Source organism: Erythrolamprus reginae, chromosome 1, assembly GCF_031021105.1.
Source record: "Erythrolamprus reginae isolate rEryReg1 chromosome 1, rEryReg1.hap1, whole genome shotgun sequence".
NCBI lineage: Eukaryota > Metazoa > Chordata > Lepidosauria > Squamata > Dipsadidae > Erythrolamprus > Erythrolamprus reginae.
This window is the reverse complement of record NC_091950.1, coordinates 388,548,388-388,568,642: the sequence shown is the minus strand read 5'-3', so window position 1 is coordinate 388,568,642 and position 20,255 is coordinate 388,548,388. Positions and strand designations below refer to the sequence as shown.

The 20,255-nt window shown below is 41.1% G+C and overlaps 1 protein-coding gene across 2 annotated transcripts in view; it reads right to left on the bottom strand.

Moving 5' to 3' along the window:
* Positions 1-20,255, bottom strand: part of KIF13B (kinesin family member 13B) — a 216,027-nt gene that overhangs the window by 58,072 nt on the left and 137,700 nt on the right. For both annotated transcript variants that reach the window (XM_070734859.1, XM_070734861.1), the window contains exons 22-28: positions 18,891-19,061; positions 13,632-13,789; positions 12,018-12,150; positions 6,638-6,784; positions 5,242-5,271; positions 2,692-2,791; positions 654-780 (exon numbers count right to left, since the gene is read on the bottom strand). In XM_070734859.1, coding sequence (XP_070590960.1) covers positions 654-780; positions 2,692-2,791; positions 5,242-5,271; positions 6,638-6,784; positions 12,018-12,150; positions 13,632-13,789; positions 18,891-19,061 — 866 coding nt within the window. The remainder of the gene's footprint in view (positions 1-653; positions 781-2,691; positions 2,792-5,241; positions 5,272-6,637; positions 6,785-12,017; positions 12,151-13,631; positions 13,790-18,890; positions 19,062-20,255) is intronic.

Sequence of the window (20,255 nt, the reverse complement as noted above, 5' to 3'; positions counted from 1 at the left end):
GCTTGTATACGCTTTGTGCTTTATCTGTATTGTATAAGCTTCGTGCTTTATCTATATTATATTGTAGCTTTGTGCTTGTTATCTATATTCTGTTTTGTTCTGTATTTGCTACGTGCATATTTTGGATTGTTTATATTTTGTTTATATGTAAATAATACTAAGTCTGTGTCTTGGCTTTATCACACATCCATGCTCTATTAAAATTCTCTGCTCGGTATTGTCGAAGGTTTTATAGCATAGCTAACCAAGACAAGCCAACACCAATACACTTGTGTTTCACCCTCCCCAGGCTCCAAAAGCTTCCCTGAAGCTGGGGGAGGGTAAAAATGCCCTCCCCCATCCCCCAAGGCTCTCCGGAAGCCAAAAACACCCTCCCAGAGCCTCTGTATAAACAAAAAAAAAAAAACAGCTAGCAAGCACACACATGCACGTTGGAGCTGAGCTAGGACAATAGCTCACGTGCCAGCAGATATGGCTCTGAGTGCCACCTGTGGCACCCGTGCCATAGGTTTGCCATCACTGGCCTACACTTTCTCCATGGTGACAAGCAAGATAAGAGCGCCCATCTATTTCTCCATCACAAGCAAATAATAGGAACCCAAACAATTTGCGAAGCAAGCAGGGTGCAGCCTTTTTTTAATTGGAGGCCTTACCACTCAGCGGGTGCTCCAGGGATCCCACTGCCAGCAGACGGCACCATTACAGCATTCCTCTCTTCTGTAAGGGTCAACCTCATCTCTAACAGCTGAGCTTCTCGATCATGATCATCTTCTGATTTGTCTGGAAGAGGTTCAGAAAGTTTCAGTGTACACTCAACAACACCTCCAAAGAATACGTCTGCTAAAATTGCAAGGGACCTCATGTCAGAAAATGGCAGCATCTGGGTGGCTTTGTTCCCAGAGATTTAGCAGGCTAGCACTTAAATGGGAGATCATCAAAATTACCAGGGTTGTAGGCTAGATTGGGAAGTCAATAAATATCCACAAACTACCGTATTTTACAGACTATAAGACGCACCAAGACTATAAGATGCACCAAGATTTCAAAGAGGTAAGTAAGTAAAAAAAGGTTTTGTCCTCCCAGCCCCCAGGAGCACTCTGCAAGCCTTCCAAAAACAGTCCTGCTTGTTTGCAAAAAATAGACCTGCTTTTCATTCGTTTTTGCAAAAAATGGGGCACACAGGGGGTTTGGGAAGCCTGCAGAGTGCTCCTCGAGTGGAAGGCAAAAATGCTGCTTTTGCAAAAAACGGCCCATTTTTCGCCCATTTGTTTGCAAAAATGGGTTGGGCAGAGGGCTTGGGAGGCCTGCAGAGTGCTCGTAGGGGCTGAGGGAAGGCAAAAACGCCCAACATTTTCAGCCTTCTTGGGATGGGGGAAGGTGCACCTTATACTCTGAAAAATATGGTACTCGTCTACTATTGCCAAGAAAGCTACTTAGTTGTGTCCATGTAATCAACGGAATCAGGTGTGACTTCAGAACTTATTGATTTTTACTGGAGACCACAAAGCCCTAGTCTTTCACCCTTGCCTTAAACTACAAAGAGAAATTCATATATTGTTTAGGATACTTGGGAGGACTTTTAAAACCCTCTTCAACTGTTGTATTAATACTGATTTGAATAGTCTTCTAAAGTACATACAGGTATGGATAGACGATGCCATGTCAGGTAGTTCCAGTGTGGTCTCTTCTATTCTTACCTGAATGCCTACGGTTCTTTCAGTCCTATATTTATTTTATTTATTGTTAGAGTTGAAAGGGACCATGCAGGTCATCAAGTTCAACCCCCTGCCTGAGCAGGAATCCTAGAGCACCCGAGCCAAGTGGCAGTCCAATCTCCACTTGAAAGTGTCCAGAGTTGGGGAGTTCACAACCTCCGCAGGCAGGTTGTTCCAACGGTTGATCGCTCTGACCGTCAGGAAGTTCTTCCTTACTTCTAGGTTGAATCTCTCCTTGGTCAGCTTCCAGCCATTGTTCCTCGTTCGGCCCTCTGGTGCTCTGGAGAATAGAGTGACCCCCTCCTCTCTCTGGCAACCCCTCATATACCTGTATACAGCTATCATGTCCCCTCTGGCCCTCCTTTTCTCTAGGCTATCCATGTCCAGTTCCCGCAATCTCTTTTTGTAAGTCTTGGTTTCAAGTCCCCTAATCATTTTGGTTGCTCTTTTCTGCACCTTCTCCAGAGTTTCAACGTCTCTTTTGAAGTGTGGTGACCAGAACTGGATGCAGTACTCCAGATGTGGTCTGACCAGGGCGTAGTAGAGTGGTATTAATACTTCCCTGGTTTTGGAGTGTATCCCTCTGTTGATGCAGTTTAGGATGGTGTTGGCTTTTTTGGCCGCTGCTGCACATTGCTGGCTCATGTTTAGTTGATTGTCCACCAAGACTCCGAGGTCTCTTTTGCAGTCGCTACTGCTAAGTGGGGTTTTTCCCAGGCTGTATGTGTGTCTAGGTTTTTTTCTTTACCAAGGTGAAGGACTTTGCTCTTGTCGACATTAAACATCATGTTGTTAGTGTGGGCCCATAGTGTTAATCTGTCCAGATCACCTTGTGTTGAGCAGATAGCCCTGGAGCTGTTCTACGTGCTTACAGTAGTCTGAGTGCAAGGATGAGGATACCCTGAACATCTTTCAGGTTTCTTAGCTTCCCAACAACTTCGGCAGCAATGGAAAATAATAAACGGCTTATGCTTACCAGGCTTTCCCACGAGTTTCTGCAGTTGTTGATCTAGATACTCTTGGTGTTTTGTAAGAACATTTAACCATTTCCTCCGCAGCCTTTCTAGATCTCTATCCTGTAAAGAAATGACATTTAAAAAATAACAAAACATTCAGCAGTGATAGTTTGCTTCTGAATGTGGATGTCTGAACCTATGCATGCAAAATGCTTTGAAACTCAGATCTCAGATCAAAGAAATAGTCACCGAAAGTAAAGCACGCGCACACACACACACACACACACACACACACAAAGCAATGTGCTAAAGGTTCCCTTAGTTGTTCTTGTAAAGCCATAGGTGACCATTGCAGCTTGTGCAACAGTACTGGAACATGAATGTAACACCATATGCCTACAACTACTTATACTGCCTCATTCTGGACTGGTCACAGCTTTCAAGTGTTTTTCAAAGGAAATGATTGTGTAATAATAGTCCAAGCAAGAGCTAAGGAGGATTCAAATTCCTGTGGAGGATCTCTCAATCCAGGAATGAGTACAATTGATACAAAAGAAGGATTATGATAATGCAAAGATCTTCGTCCCCTTCGTCGTTGAAATCTGTTCTTCCAGCATGAACCAGAAGTCTAAAATTCCCAAACTGCTCTTCAGTTGCACTAGGGGTACTGCAACCTGAACTGATATAACAACTGAAGTCCTCCAAATCCACACCCACTTGTTTTGTATATTTTTTATTTATTTTATTTATTTTTTTGTCCAATACACAATGAGAAAAGTGTTCGGAAACTTCAGATCGTGCAGAATGCGGCCGAGAGAGCCATTGTGGGGCTTCCCAGATTTGTCCATGTTACTACAACACTCCGCGGCCTGCACTGGCTGCTGATCAGTTTCCAGTCACAATTCAAAGTGTTGGTTATGACCTATAAAGCCCTGGCATCGGACCAGAATACCTCCGGGACCGCCTGCTGCCGCATGAATCCCAGCGACCAGACAGGTCCCGCCGTCTAGCGGGACCCAGGGGAAGAGCCTTCTCTGTGGTGGCCCTGGCCCTCTGGAATCAGCTCCCCACAGAGATTAGGACTGCCCCCACCCTCCCTGCCTTTCGCCCAACTTTTGAAAACTCATCTATGTCGCCAGGCATGGAGGAATTGATATATCCTTAGCTGCCTTTGACTTTATGGATGGTGTGTTTGGGCTGTTTGACTGTTTTTAATAGGGGTTTTTTAAAGACTGTTTTAACATTGGATTTGTATATGATGTTTTATTGTTGTGAGCCGCTCCGAGTCCTCGGAGAGGGGCAGCATACAAATCTAATATATAGATAATATATTATAATTATTTAATTTATTATTATTATATAATTATTATTACTATTACTATTATTATTTATTAGATTTGTATGCCGCCCTAATCCTCTGAGCCAGACTAGAAGGATATAATGATTGATGGTTTAAAAATTTACCAGAAATCAAGAATCCAACTGACAAGATAAAATTTATATATTTATTAAATTTGTAATTACAGTAATACCTTGTCTTACAAACGCCTCGTCATGCAAACTTTTTGAGATACAAACCCAGGGTTTAAGATTTTTTTGCCTCTTTTTACAAACTATTTTCACCTTACAAACCCACCGCCGCCACTGGGATGCCTCACCTTTGGACTTCCGTTGCCAGCGGAGCATCCGTTTTGGCGCTGCTGGGATTTCCCTGAGGCTCCCCTCCATGGGAAACCCCACTTCTGGACTTCCGTGTTTTTGTGATGCTGCAGGGGAATCCCAGCAGGAGAATCCCAGCAGCACAAAAATGGGCGCTTCACTGGCAATGGAAGTCTGGGGGTGGAGTTTCCCAGCGAGGGGAGCCTCAGTGAAATCACAGCATCGCAAAAACACAGAGGTCCGGAGGTGGGGTTTCGAGGACGTCAGTGTTTTTGCGATGCTGCGATTTCTCTGATGTTCCCTTTGCTGGGAAACCCCACCTCCAAACTTCCATTGCCAGCAAAGTGCTCGTTTTTGCGATGCTGGGATTCCCCTTTTAGCATTGCAAAAACACAGAAGTCCGGAGGTGGGGTTTTCCATGGAGGGGGAATCCCAGCAGCGCAAAAACGGGCGCTTCGGCTGGCAAAAGGGGTGAATTTTGGGCTTGCACGCATTAATCGCTTTTCCATTGATTCCTATGGGAAACATTGTTTCGTCTTACAAACTTTTCACCTTAAGAACCTCATCCTGGAACCAATTAAGTTTGTAAGACAAGGTATCACTGTACTTATTAAATTTATATGCTACCTATCTCACTATCCAAAGCTCTATCCCCATCACATGTTTTCCAAAGCGGTCCACAAGTATAGCCAACACTTTCTCAGTACTATGCCCAGACTTTGTTTTATTCTTACCACATGTTTTTAAAGAAAATTATTTTACTTGACTAATGGCCATAATAAGGCTAATAACTTTTGTTTAGAAAATACAATATTGAATTGAGAGACATAATATAAGTTGATTAGACATTGTTATTTTTTTAATGGAAAAGCTAGATAATTCCAAGAAGATACTCATCTCGACATATTTACCTGATAACTGTCCATGTCATCATCTTCTTCCTATGTAAAAGCCATGAAAAGTCACATAAATTCCAAACTTTTTGCAGCCAAATTTACATCAAACATGCATATATCATGTACAAGGAAAGACTCTAAGTTAATGGATCCACACGGTAGGGAAACACTCTTTTTAAAATGGATTTAATTTTTTATTATTAGATTTGTAATGTATTGTATTACTGCTATGCTGTGAGCCACCCCGAGTCTTCGGAGAGGGGCGGCATACAAATCTAATAAACTGTAACTAACTATAACAGTACACACAGATGCCTGCGACTCAGCACATATCACAACTCTGATGAGCTTAAGGAAATAGGTTCTAATTCACCATTCCATTCTGCATGGCAGTTCTTTTTTCCCCCCTTCTATATACAGTATATGATTTATATCAGTTAAGTGTATTTACAATGGTTTATTCTTATTTAGTTACATGGCTGTCTTTTTCTGTATGCTTAAACTGGTTCATTGCCTAAAGAAGAGAAAAGAAAAGAAAATACCTACTAGTCAACCATTCTGTTGACTTTGCATATTTGAGCAATCTACCATTTGGCCATGTTTATTTGGTTTGCGGATTATTGAGCTATATTTGTTTATGTTAAAGTATATTCATTGTCTTCCGTGCACATAGCTGCTAGGGTGATGTATATTATTTGGTATTCTATCGATAGGTGGTGTGATATTCATTATCTTCCATGTACATAGTTGCTAAGGTGATGTATATTGTTTGGTATTCTATCGATGGGTGGTATGATATACTTGTTTTACATTCCCTATATACGGAAGGGCTGCTTGGTTTGAGTTTTTTTAATTTTGCATATATATTTTCTGCTTCAACCAATTGTACCATTTCCCCCAAGCGTTATAGAAGTCAGATTCATCTTTTTCTTGTAGTTCCATTGTTATTTTAGTCATTTTGGCACACTCCATGACTTTAATTATAAAGGATAAAATTGTGGGGGTTGTTTCCTGTTTCCAATTTTGTGCGTATAGCAATCTGGCGGCAGTAGTAATATGGAGAATTAGGTATCTATCCTTTTTTTGCAAAATTGTTGTCTAGTGATGCCTAGAAGGAAGAGTTCTCGTTTTAGCTTAATTGTTTGAGATGTGATTTTCTCCAAATATCTTTTGATTTCCCCCAAAAAAATTCCTTTGCAGCAGAACAGGTCCATCAAGTTAAATTATAGAGGAGAAGAAATGCAGTAAGCTTATTTGTCCAAGTAATTCAGAATGACCCACTCATTCCAGAAACTGAAACAGAGAAAGTTCCCTTCCAATGATTTATAGATAGACGTTTTTGTCAGTGGATTTGACCTGTATGCATGAGCATACTTAACTGTTTTGGTATGCAACAATAAGAATCTTCTACCTGATAATTCTCATGACTCTTTGGTGACTTGATATTTCTGATCTGCACACAGCCCACTGCTACAGATAAGATGGATTCTTCCATGAGAGGCAATGTTCCAGATTCCTGCACAGATTTCACTTCCACTTGGATTCGGTGTGACTGTCCCTGCATATCCAAAGACAATATAGTATAGTACAGTACAGTATTCCCTCGATTTTCGCAGGTTCGAACTTCGCGAAAAGTCTATCTCTGAATATCTCTGGGACCGCCTTCTGCCGCACGAATCCCAGCGACCGATTAGGTCCCACAGAGTGGGCCTTCTCCGGGTCCCGTCGACTAAACAATGTTGTCTGGCGGGACCCAGGGGAAGAGCCTTCTCTGTGGTGGCTTTGACCCTCTGGAACCAGTTTCCCCCAGAGATTAGGATTGCCCCCACCCTCCTTGCCTTTTGGAAACTCCTTAAAACCCACCTCTGCCATCAGGCATGGGGGAATTGAAACATCTCCCCCTTGCCCATGTAGTTTCTGTGTATGATTCGACTGTGTGCTTGTTTTTTATATATTGGGGTTTTTTTTGGATTTTTTAACCTAAAACTGTAATTTAGATTGCTAAATATTAGATTTGTTACTATGTATTGTTTTTTACCATTGTTGTGAGCCACCCCGAGTCTACGGAGAGGGGCGGCATATAAATCCAATAAATCTAATCTAATCTAATCTATACCACGGTTTTTCAAAAATATTAATTAAAAGATACTTCACGTTTTTTCCCCCCTATACCACGGTTTTCCCCACCCGATGACGTCATATGTCATCGCCAAACTTTCGTCCGCCTTTAATAAATATATTTTTAATAAACTTTAATAAGTAAACATGGTGAGTAATAATCTAAATGGTTGCTAAGGGAATGGGAAATTGTAATTGAGGGGTTTAAAGCGTTAAGGGAAGGCTTGTGATACTGTTCATAGCCAAAAATAGTGTATTTATTTCCGCATCTCTACTTTGTGGAAATTCAACTCGGAACGCATCCCCCTCGAAAATTGAGGGAACACTGTATATAGAAAAAGCAGTATAGGAAGACTAAGGAGTAAGGGCGACCTCTGCTGGCAAAAAGAGGTCTCATCATCTCTTGATCATTCAAACTGATTACTGTAATCAAACCATTTGCCCACTCATTCTGAATTGCTCAGCGGGAGAGAGAACAGCAAATTGAAAACATTGTGTGCATTAAGGCCTCTTCATAAAACACTAAGATCATAAAATTATAAAACTGCCTTACCATGATAGTCAGACAATTAGTTTACCCAGTCCAGCATTCCTTAATTCTGATTAGCATCACTTTCCAAGATCTTCAGCAAAGGCCTTTCCCAACCCAGCTATCTGAATTTGTTTGGAGCACATTGCAACCCAGGCCTCTCTCTGATGTATGTAAACTTGGTGATAAACTATTGAGCTATATCCTCTACTAAGAGCTGATCCTAAGCCTGAAAAATAAAGCACTCACGCACCATTCCTGAAAGTTGAGCATGAAAAACATTCCATTTTCTCGATGAGTGTTCACAATGTATTGGGATTGCAATTTGAAGAATTGGAATGGGCAGAGACTGCTACAAGTAGTAAATGCCCAAAAAATTGAAGGTTCCAGGATGGGGAAAGCTACACTAGAACTACTCTTTAACTAATGGTGTAGGTTTTAGAAAGTACAGATAGAGTAATAGCAACATGTTATGGAGCAACTTGTCTTCCTTGCTCGCATATGCTTATTCATTCATGTGCATGTGATTAATGGCAACTAATCAAAGGAATGGATTCTAAGATAGCGTTCTCATTGGCTGCTTTCACATAATATGCATAACCAAGTACATAACTGTATTAATTCATTTTCCGTATATATACACAAGTATCCCAATTGGTCTTAACTTGCCCAATGCTAATCTTATTGAAGGTTGATGCTAAGATTTCTATTTTGTGCAGATGAATCTAAAAGCTTAGTTAGTCAGATTCACCTAAAGCAGAGGTGTCAAACTCACATTGTTATGGTGGTGTTGCGTGATGTATCGGGACTCCTCCCCCCAATAAACTGGCTATGGGCGTGGCTGGCGCATGAAGCATCCGGCCCGCAGCCTGGAGTTTGATAGCCCTGACCTAGAGGGAAGGCTTCTCCATAAAGCCTTTTCTATAGAAAACTACTTAAAACCTCAGATGATAGAAGACATAGACATTAATTTAAAGTATCTGTTAAGTTACTTCATTTTCATCCATTATACCAATTAATCAAAGAGATGATTAATTGGTATAATGCGGAGAGGGGCGGCATACAAATCTAAATAATAAAAATAAATAATAAATAAAATAAATGTAGAACATTAATGCTGTAATCATGCAAATGATATCAATTATATACATTTTCTAGTCTTGGAAACAACATACAGTGGAACCCCGACATAAGAGCTGCTCTACTTAAGAGCAACTCGAGATAAGAGCTGGGAGGGGAGAGATATTTTTGTTCTACTTACAAGCCCAAATTCGAGATACAAGCGCCAAGGAGCTGTCTCCTGAAGCCAAACGCTAACTTCCGCGTTCGGCTTCAGGAGACAGCTGCGAAGCGGCGCGCGTGTTTTAAAAGGTTGCAGCCGGCCTGGGGGGCTCGGGGGGGGGGGGGGGGTGCTTGCAGCTTTCTTTCTTGCTCTTTTTCTTTCTCTCTTTTACCTTCCCTTCCTCTATTTCTTCTTTTCTTTCTCCTTCCCACCTTCTTCCCTCCCTTCACTCATTCCTCTCTTACTCTCCCCTTTCATAAGTTTCCTTGCTTCCTTCCTCTGTTCCTGTCCCTTCCCCCTTTCTTTCTTTCTTTCTTGCTCTTTTTCTTTCTCTCTTTTACCTTCCCTTCCTCTATTTCTTCTTTTCTTTCTCCTTCCCACCTTCTTCCCTCCCTCCCTCCCTTCACTCATTCCTCTCTTACTCTCCCCTTTCATAAGTTTCCTTGCTTCCTTCCTCTGTTCCTGTCCCTTCCCCCTTTCTTTCTTTCTTTCTTTCTTTCTTTCTTTCTTGCTCTTTTTCTTTCTCTCTTTTACCTTCCCTTCCTCTATTTCTTCTTTTCTTTCTCCTTCCCACCTTCTTCCCTCCCTCCCTCCCTTCACTCATTCCTCTCTTACTCTCCCCTTTCATAAGTTTCCTTGCTTCCTTCCTCTGTTCCTGTCCCTTCCCTCTTTCCTTCCTTCCTTCCCACCCTCCGTCCATTCATTCACCCATTCCTCTCTTGATCGCTTAAAGCCGGTCCCTGGTGCAAAAAGGGTTGGGGACCTCTGTCCTACAGGATTGGGTGGCAGAGAAGTTGAACATATGTAAATTTAAAAGTTTAAGAAAGTTTACAAGTTAAGTGAAAGAAACTTCATTATTCATTTATATGTACATGTACATTTCTTCATTAAAAACATGTCTTTCTGCATAATTTAGACTAACTTTGTGAGTTTTTTGAGGGCTGGAACCAATTAAAATTATTTACATTAATTCCTATGGGGAAAAGTCGTTCGAGATAAGAGCTGCTCGACTTAAGAGCCCAGGTCCGGAACGAATTAAACTCGTATCTCGAGGTACCACTGTACTTTGTTGCTCAGAACAGGAAGTCCAAATTAAAATGTCCAAAACCCAGTTAATGTACGTCCAAGGAATTTGAGATTTTTCTATAGCAATGATGGCCAACCTTTTTTACCTTGGGTGCCGAAAGAGTGTAAGCGCACTCTATCACGCATGCGCGAGTGCCCACACCCATAATTCCCTGCCTGGGGAAGCTGAAAACAACTTCCCCCACCCCCCAGAGGCCCTCTGAAGGCCAGAAACAGCCTGTTTCCCAACTTCTGCTGGACCCAGTAGGCTCATGTTTCATCCTCCCCAGGCTCCAAAGGCTCTGGAAGGTTCCCACGGAGGTTCTCTGGAAGCCAAAAATGCTCTCCCAGAGCCTCTGTGCAAGCCAAAGACCAGCTGGTTGTCCAATTTATTGGAAAGTTAGAAAGCAGAACTTTATTTCTTGTTCTTCCACTGAGTCAGAATATGCTTGTGTTTCTGACTGTTGTAATGCTTTAACCTGTGTTTCTGCTCTCGTTGATAGTATTTGGGGTGATCCCATGAAACCAATTGTTATTATGGAGGACAATGTTTCAGTTACTTTCATATCTGAAACTGAATATGTTGAAGCTTGTTCACGGCACATCGACATAAGATATAAGAATGCAAGAGAATATGTAAAACAAGGATTCGTGAAACTACATTATGTGCCCACAACTGAACAGATTGCTGATGTGCTGAACAAACCACTGCCAGCTGACCAACATGAATACCTCTCCAAGAAAATGTGCCTTATGTGAACCAATGTCACTGATGACTGCAAAAGAAGGGGTGTCACACTGAATATTGCCAGCCTTCAGAGACATTCAGTAATTAAAGAGTTAACTTTGTGTGTCTTTCTAAGATCCTCCTATTATGATGTAATATCCTGCCAAAACTAACATCACTTCCTCCTTCTTCATGCTGAAATTCCATTCTCCTTTTTACCTCTATCATGTGAAGACATATTTGTTTTGTCCCTCGTGACATGTTTTATTTTTCTACTTTTATAATAAAAAGAAATCTTGTTTTTAAACAAATGACTGGCCTCCGCGAGGGTTAATGTTCAAACGGACATTAATCACTTACAAACCGTGACACTGAGCTAGGGAAAGCGCTCATGTGCCAGCAGAGATGGCTCTGCATGCCACCTGTGGCACCCGTGCCATAGATTCGCCATCACTGCACTAGTGTGTGCATGCCCACATCCATGCCCTCCCTGGAAACATAAACACTCCCCTGTCCCCTATACATGCACATAGGCCTCACAACGGACTCCTGAAGACTAGGGATGGGGGAAAACAGCCAAACGGGCCAAGTGGATGTTCGGAAACAAACGCTATTTTTTGCCGTTCCCCTGGCTTCAAAAGGCTTCCTGGAAGCCTAGGGAGAGCAAAAACAGCCAAAAAGAAGGTTTAAAAAAATCAGCTGGCTAGCGCATGTATGCGCACTTGAGCTTACATAGGGCAATGCCTCTCATGCCTTCTGATATGGCTCCGTGTGCCAACTGTGGCATGCGTGCCATAGGTTTGCCATCACGGTTCTATAGAATATCAAGGTGAAGAATTATGTGATGTAAACAAACTTAGTCTCCCTCAGAGGTGTTTAGAACAGCGGAACAAATAATGGGAAGGAAAAATGTGATGTTAAGTAACCTATTCATGCTACCAAAGGAAGAAGTGAGTAGCCTGAACATCTTTTGACAAAAAGCCAAATTCATAGTGTTTACATAGTGAAATCAACCACATCTCTAAAAAAGAGAAGCAACCTGACATTATTGATGGTCTTTACCATCTTACCTGCTTGAGCTGAAAAATGCCACCTGTATGTACATCCTTTGCTGAAGTTACTTCTACTGGGCAGTATTCTCCATTCTCATTGAGTTCCAGAATCTGAATCCATAGCTCCACTTTGCGGGTGACCTCACTCCACCTACCAAAAGACAATTTTTCAGACAAATGAAACACTATGCCTTTTGGAAAAGTGCTCAAAGATTTTACTTTGCTTTGGAAACAGCAAGAGATGTTTGCAAGTATGTTTGCAAGCCGCTCCGAGTCTTCAGAGAGGGGCGGCATACAAATCTAATAAATAATAATAATAAAATAATAATAATAATAATAATAATAATAATAATAATAATAATAATAATAATATAAGGATGCATGTGTGAAAGAGAGGGAGGGGAAGTATATATGGGCAAGAAAGAAAGCAAAAAAGGGAACATATGTGTGTGTGCATGGGAAAAAAACATTACAAAGGGAAATAGTTTCAGTGCAGCTTCACTTCAGTTGGGAAAACACATTTAAGTTTCCCTTGTGGTTACGCCTAAGTTACTTAGAGTATCAAATTTTGCCAACATTTACATTCTGAAAAGAGCTACCTATTGAATTGAGTTGAAAACTACTCCGTTCCTAATATAATAATAGAATCTTGAGATTTTAGAAAGACAGTGATTAAAGAACAGGGGGAAGAGTTGTGGCAGAGTGCAAACAAGAAGGGGGGAAGGTAGTAATGCTCCCCTTATACTCTATGGCCTTTGGGAATAGGTGGGAAGATCAGTAGAAAGTGCACAATTACTAATACAGTGGTACCTCGTGATACGAACATTTCGAGATACGAACCCGGGGTTCGGAAATTTTTTGCCTCTTCTTACGAACTTTTTTCGACTTACGAACCCACCGCAGATCGCAAAATGGCGCTCCACTGGGCGCCGCTGCCCGCCTGTCACCTTCTGAAACAGCCGGGGGGCTTCTCGGCATTCTCCCAAACCCAGAACCTGGAGGTTCGGCAAAAGTTCGGGTTCGGGTTCCGGAGGCCGCCGAGAAGCGCCTGGCTGTTTCAGAAGGTTACAGCCGGGCGGCACTACCCGGCGGAACACCGTTTTTCCAATCGACGGCGGCGTTTTCGGCCGATCTGGAGGCAGAAACGGAGGTGGGGAATCCCAATAGGGAATTCCATGGGCGGAGCTTTGACGTCACGAAGACGTCCTTCCTGGAGGCCACGTTTCGGGAGAACGGCGAGAAGCCCCCCGGCTGTTTCAGAAGGCGACAGGCGGGCGGCGGCACTTCTCGGCGGCCTCCCGAACCCGAAAAGTTCGGCAAAAGTTTGGGTTCGGGTTCGGGAGAATGCCGAGAAGCCTCCTGGCTGTTTTAAAAGGTGACAGCTGGGCGGTGGCACCCAGCGGAGCGCCATTTTGCGATTTCCCCCCCCCCTTGCACGCATTAATCGCTTTTACATTGTTTCCTATGGAAAACATTGTTTCGTGTTACAAACTTTTCGCCTTACGAACCTCCTTCCGGAACTAATTAGGTTCGTAAGACAAGGTATTACTCTATTTTGCTTATACATTTTCTCTTCTGTTTTCTACAGAGTTTTCCCTCATAAGTTTTAAATGTGTTGAGCATCTCTTTTACCTGTCTCGGAGGCTCCGTGTTTTGGCTTGAATTATTCCTAAATCCCACAGTGCTGGGTTTTTGCGAGAATCACACTGCTTGTGTCCGTATACGTCAATAGCCAGAGCACCATCAGAAACATATTCCATAAAATCTTCAGTGACATTGACTAAGAATTCCTAGTCAGAAGAGGATTAAAATGATAACGCATCATTCATTTCCTTCCCTATAGATGTAACATATAGATGCTGAAATACGGGAGCAAACAGTTAGCATACATTAATCCCAACAGAATACCTGAACTGGAACAGTCAACAGCTGAGATATGCAACTTTAACAGAAAGCTTAAATCATTATGATAAATGGAGTACCAGAAGGATCTAGAGAGCAATTTAGAAAGCTTTATGCTTGGAATCCTGAAGCAAACCACAGGGGGAAACATAGCAAAATTAATGGAAGGAATTTGCTGTCCTACTTTTAGAGATTTATTATTGCTTTTCATTATGATGAATTCATTTCTCTCTTCCATGTGATGTTGCCTGATTGTACAGCTTCGACAGGCAATTAACCAGCAGTCTTTTGGAAAAGATTATATATCCATATAGAAAGTTCCAAGTTGTTAGAGAATATATTATCAAGAATATTTTACCATGATAGATAGATAGATAGATAGACAGACAGACAGACAGACAGACAGACAGACAGACAGACAGACAGACAGACAAGATAGATAGATGATAGATAGACAGACAGACAGACAAGATAGATAGATGATAGATGGACAGACAGACAGACAAGATAGATAGATAGATAGATAGATAGATAGATGATAGATGATAGATAGATAGATGATAGATAGATAGATAGATAGATAGATAGATAGATAGATAGATAGATAGATAGATAGATAGATGTAGACAGACAGACAGACACAGGCAGACAGATAGAAACATACAATATATTACTTGGTAATATACATTCTATTACAACTTGGAGCTTTCAATATGTGGAGATACTGTTTTTATCAGTTTCCTGAACCTGCTGTCTTCAAGAAGGTGTGGTGGAGAATGCAATGTTACGCACGGAAAGGGTACCAGTCTAAATCACGCCAAGAATCACTTTCAACAATCTGAATCTGTTGGGTTTTATGATCAGTGCCAGAAGCAGCCGATATGTAGTTGGACAGCATTAAGAACACCGCTATGTGAGTGCTGTTATTAATTTAAACTCTTTTTAAAGGGATAGGAACAGTATTTTAAAAGTGCCGGAATAAAGGAAGAGAGAGAGAGCTCGTATTGTTCAACAATATACTGAATTATAATTTGTTTTATAATGCTTTTCTATTTTTTTTACTTAGGGATGTTTTAAAATTAAAAAAATCAAAATATTTCAATTTTATAAGTCATCATAAGAATTGATTTCAGTTTTAAGGGCATGGTATGCATGCTTTAGACCGGGGTATCAAACTCGAGGTCTGTGAACTGAATCTGGTCCATGGGGTACTTAGAAGCGGCCTTCGAGACCACCCTGGACCGGCCCATAGGGCTTCTGCAGTGAAACCAGAGTTTGAAAGGGCTGCATGCAGCCCTCCCAAGCTCTGTTTTTGGCTGCAATGGCCTCCTACAGCATTCTGCAAGAGGAAGCGGAGCTCAGGAGCACCATGCACAGCCTTCTCAAGCTCTGTTTTAGGTCGCAATGGCCTCCTGTAGCGCTCTGCCAGCAAAAAAAAGAGTTCAGGAGGGCCACACATGGGCTCCTGAGCTCCGTTTTTGCTGGCAGAGCACTAGAGGAGGCCATCACAGCCAAAAATGAAGGCTGGGAGGCGTGCCCCCAACATGAATGACATCGAAGTGGCCATGCCCAAGCTGGCCTTGCCCACTCATCTTCCTAGGATCAAACACAACCCTGATGCAGCCCTCAATGTAATCGACTTTGACACCCCTGCTTGAGACTGTATAAAGGAGGCTTAAAGAACTTGCTTACGTTAGAAAAACTGTTGTGGAAAAAAGGGAGGGAACCGAGTGCTTGAGACAGGCTTTTCCAGAATAGCCTTTTGTACTTTTAAGAGTCCCCAGAAGAAAAATGATCCCTGGAAAACACTGTAGCTCAGCAAATAAGAGACAGTCAGCCTGATTCACAGATAGCACATGTTTCCCAGGGGTAGACATTTGTTAAGTGGGACAATCATATTATCTTACTCTGCTGTCTTTCCTATTGTTTCTGGTTTGTTCCAAGATGCAATGCAAAATGCTGGTTTAGGTTTCTAAAGCTCTAAATGGTTGGGACTTTCTTATCTGAAGAGTCACACCCTCTCTCGTTTTCTACCTGGACTTTGGTCCTCCGTAGAATCCTACAACGAAATTCAGAGGGTGTCCACAAAGGAAAAAGGCATTTCTTCCAATGCTTGGTTATTAAAAAAAATAAATTTTCCTACAGCCTAGTTTGTACTTTTTGCAGTGAACATTTCATTTTCCCTTTATTTCAGGCTTATTTATTTTTGATATAGATATTTTTAAAGAACTTTCAAACTCATCAAGATCCTGATAATTTTGAATTTCTAGAGTTTCAAAATTCTATGTACATGATTTTTTAAAAAATTAAGGGTATTTCATGATTTCTTAGTTTTCAACATTTCTGCCAATGGTTATAAGTACTTTTTGATTAAAAAAATATTTTAACTCCTAATGGAAGTGATCCAGAGAATTCCAATTATGTGACATGCTAGCAATATTCTAAATAAATAAGTAGAGTGTATATATATATATAAAGTCTAAATATGTAGATCATATATATATACATATATATATATATATATATATATATATATATATATATATATATTTGTTTTCGTAAATTTTCACGGGTATATGTATGTAGATTGTTCTGAGTTCGGGTTTTGCCCTGTGTAATTCATATGCAAAACATTACACAGGGCAAAACCCGAACTCAGAACAATCTACATATATATATATATATATATATATATATAAGCTTCGTGCTGTTGTAAAATGGAATGTTTGCAACTGTCATTTCTTCCTAGTATATAGTGTGGGGGTGGAGATTTGCTTTGAATGTAGCAAATAGATTGGGTGATTATGTTTCAGTGATCTGATTGGTTGGTGTAATCATAATTATTAGAAGGATTGACATGGTGATTTTTATGAAGTGTTTTTTGTTTAAGGCTGGTTTCCAAATTTCCAAATTCCAAATTCATAATTATTAGAAGGATTGACATGGTGATTTTTATGAGGTGTTTTTTTGTTTAAGGCTGGTTTCCAAATTTCTGGTAGGCGGGACGTGTCATCTCTTTTATTTATGCAAAGGGGGCTCCTCTCAATTTCTATGGCTTCTAGAGCAATTCTTCTATATAAATTCTCTGTTTTGTGAAGTAATTTAGTTTTTTCAAAGTCAATTTCGTGCCCTGTTTTTTTAATGTGCTGGACAAGGGAGGAAGTCTTTTCTTCTTTTTTAACTGCATTCACATGTTCTGCAATATATGCAATATATGTGTGTGTGTGTCACATGTTTTTTGCTGAATTTGAAAATTAAGGGAGGCTAGGATAGATCTATTTCGGCCTTATTATATATTATATATATAATGTCTAAATAAGTAGAGCATATATATAATGTCTAGCCTAATACATGCTAGAAAAAAGAGAGAGATTTGGAGCAATGTCACTTTAAGTCACTAATCCTGATATTCAGTCATTAGCTGTATGCCTATTGAGATCATATTTCCAATCTTGGTTACAGGTAAATATAAACAATACCAACCAAAAATGTGACAATGCAGGATTATAATTCATTATGAACATACATGACAACATTCTTAAGATAACAATCGGTTTAGAACTGGCATATGAATATAATAAATTATTTAGATGCAAAAAACCAGTAACTTTCATTTGAATGTTGTACTAAGCTACCTCTATTTGGTTTTTATGTTTCAAAGAATGGGCTGCTAAGCATTCCCATTTTATTACTAATAGCAGAATTTCAAGTTTAAGATGAGACACATGCCATACGTTTCAGAGCATAAGATGTACTCCCCGACCCCCACAAAAGAGAGTGGAAATGTTGGTGCATCTTATATATTGAATACAGCCATTTTTGGCCTCCTGAAACCCTGCCCTGCGCATCCTATTTTTGCAAAAAAACCAGGCTGTTTTTCGCAAAACTGGGATGCGCAGAAGTTTTGGGAGGCCTATAGAGGCCAGTTTGGGAGCTGCGCAGGGCAAAAACACAAAGTGTGCATAGTTCGGAAGGCGAAAAACGGGTCCGTTTTTTTTGCAAAAATGGGAAAGGGGGGCACAGAGGGTTTGGGAGGCTTGCAGAATGCTCCTGGGGGTTGGGCAAGGCAAAAACGCAAAGCATGGGGGGAATTTGGAAAACAAAAAACAGGTGGGGTTTTTTTTGCCAAAACGGGGCACAGAGAGAGTTTGGGAAGCTTGCAGAGTACTCCTCGGGGGTGGGGAGTGCAAAAAGGTGATGGGGGATTTGGGAGGCCAAAAATGGCTCTGTTTTTCACTGAAATGGGATGTGCAGAGGGTTTGGGAGGCCTGCAGAGAGTGCTCCTGGGGGGCCGGGAAAATTCCCCCCCCCCCCTGTTTTGAAATTTTGGTGTGTCTTATACTCTGGTGTATCTTATAGTCCAGTGATGGTGAAACATTTTTTCCTTGGGTCCCAAAAGAGTATGCATGCACGCTATCACACACGTGCAAGTGCCTACACCCAAAATTCAATGCCTGGGTATGGCAAAAACACCTCCCCCCCGGAGGCTCTCTGGAGGCTGGAAATGGCCTGTTTCTCAAGTTATGGTGGGCACAGTAGGCTCGTGTTTCACCCTCTCTAGGCTCCAAAGGCTTCCCTGGAGCTGAGATAGGGTAAAATGCTCTACCTCATACCCCAGAGGCTCCCCTGAAGACAAAAACATCCTCCCAGAGCCTCTGTGGGAGCCAAAAATCAGCTGGCACACACATGCATATTGGAGCTGAGTTAGGGCAACGGCTCATGTGCCAGCCAATATGGCTTCATGTGCCACCTGTGGCACCCGTGCCATAGGTTCACCATCACTGTTATAGTAATACCCAGTCGGGATTATTAAAATCATGATTCATCAAACAGTCCACAATGACCTGGATCAGCTGTAATCTATATTATAATATGTGCGTCAACATCATATATCATTATAGCTCAGTATCATTTCAGAATTAGACTAGGAAGAAAACATTTTGCCCAGCCCTCCTAGCAAGCACTTTAATCATCAATGTAAACAATTACATTGCAATGATCGAAGACAACCATGCACCGTGGTTCCTTGCTGACGGGAGACAAAGAAGGATCCATTTCAGGGGCAACGATCACAGGTTCCGGCTGGTCCCAGAAAGAATACTTGCAGAACACAAAATTGGAGAGATGATGAGGCAACCCAGTTGCTTGAAGGATTTTAATCTAGGGGATTAAAAGGGGCACATATAGATACAGAAGTCAGTATAATAAATAATCAATAGGGCGCATTCAATAACAGTTCAATATATCTTTACAGGAATGGCTTGTTCATACTATAATAAAAAAGCAAAAAATTGTGATTTGATGTTAATGCCTTAGTTTACTGTAATAGATTGGGAAGTCAACGCTTCTTTTTTTCTTCTTGTTATCTTTCCTCACTTCTTTCCCTCCACCCCTACTGCTTTTCTATTTTCTTTGTATTTTGTATTTTACAATAAATAAATGTACATTATTACATTTCAATGAAAAATACTGATGACATAATAACAGTTCAATATAAAATGAAGCATAGCTAGTTTGTTCAGACTGATGTCTTATCGCAGTGGTGAAATCTATTTTTCTGCGCATGGCTTGGTGAGTATAGCTTGGTGGGCATAGCAGGGGAAGGATATTGCAAAATCTCCATTCCCACCCCACTCTAGGGCCAGCCAGAAGTGGTATTTGCCGGTTCTCCGAACTTCTCAAAGTTTTCACTACCAGTTATCTAGAACCTGTTAGAACCTGCTGGATTTCATCCCTGATCTGCCTTATAAAACCAGAAGCTTCCATAACAGGCAGTATTTATCTAAAATATGTCTTAAATTATGTCTTGAAATAAACATTTCCACCAGGTGTCAGCATAGGAACAGATTTGACCTGTTTTCAAAGCTTCATTCACTATAAAACAGAAACTAAACCAGGAGACTAGATTTGTTCCAATACAAATACATTTTATTGCTCCAATACATATTTGTCTTTGTGACCGTTGGAAAAAAACCCGGTAAAAGTTATGTACTTTGAGCTACCAAACTCTCGGTTTAAACAAAACCTCTACAATAAAATGAATACATTTCACATTCAAATGCTTTGGCCTCACAGCTCTATCAGTTATATATAAAACTAACTTAGGCCACACTTTCTCCAGTTCTCCATGGATAATATGTTCTTCCAATATATTACACAATATGCATCAGCCCTAGCCAGCACACTCAGTGGCCACAATTGCTTTTTTAAAGTCAGAATGGCCTCCAGTCAACTATAGTTTCCTTAGCAAGTTTTCAGAAGTGGTTTGCTGCTGCCTCCTTCCTAGGACTGAGAGGAGGACTGGTCTGAGGTCAGTGAGTTGACTTCACGCTTAAGGTTGGACTAGAACTCAGG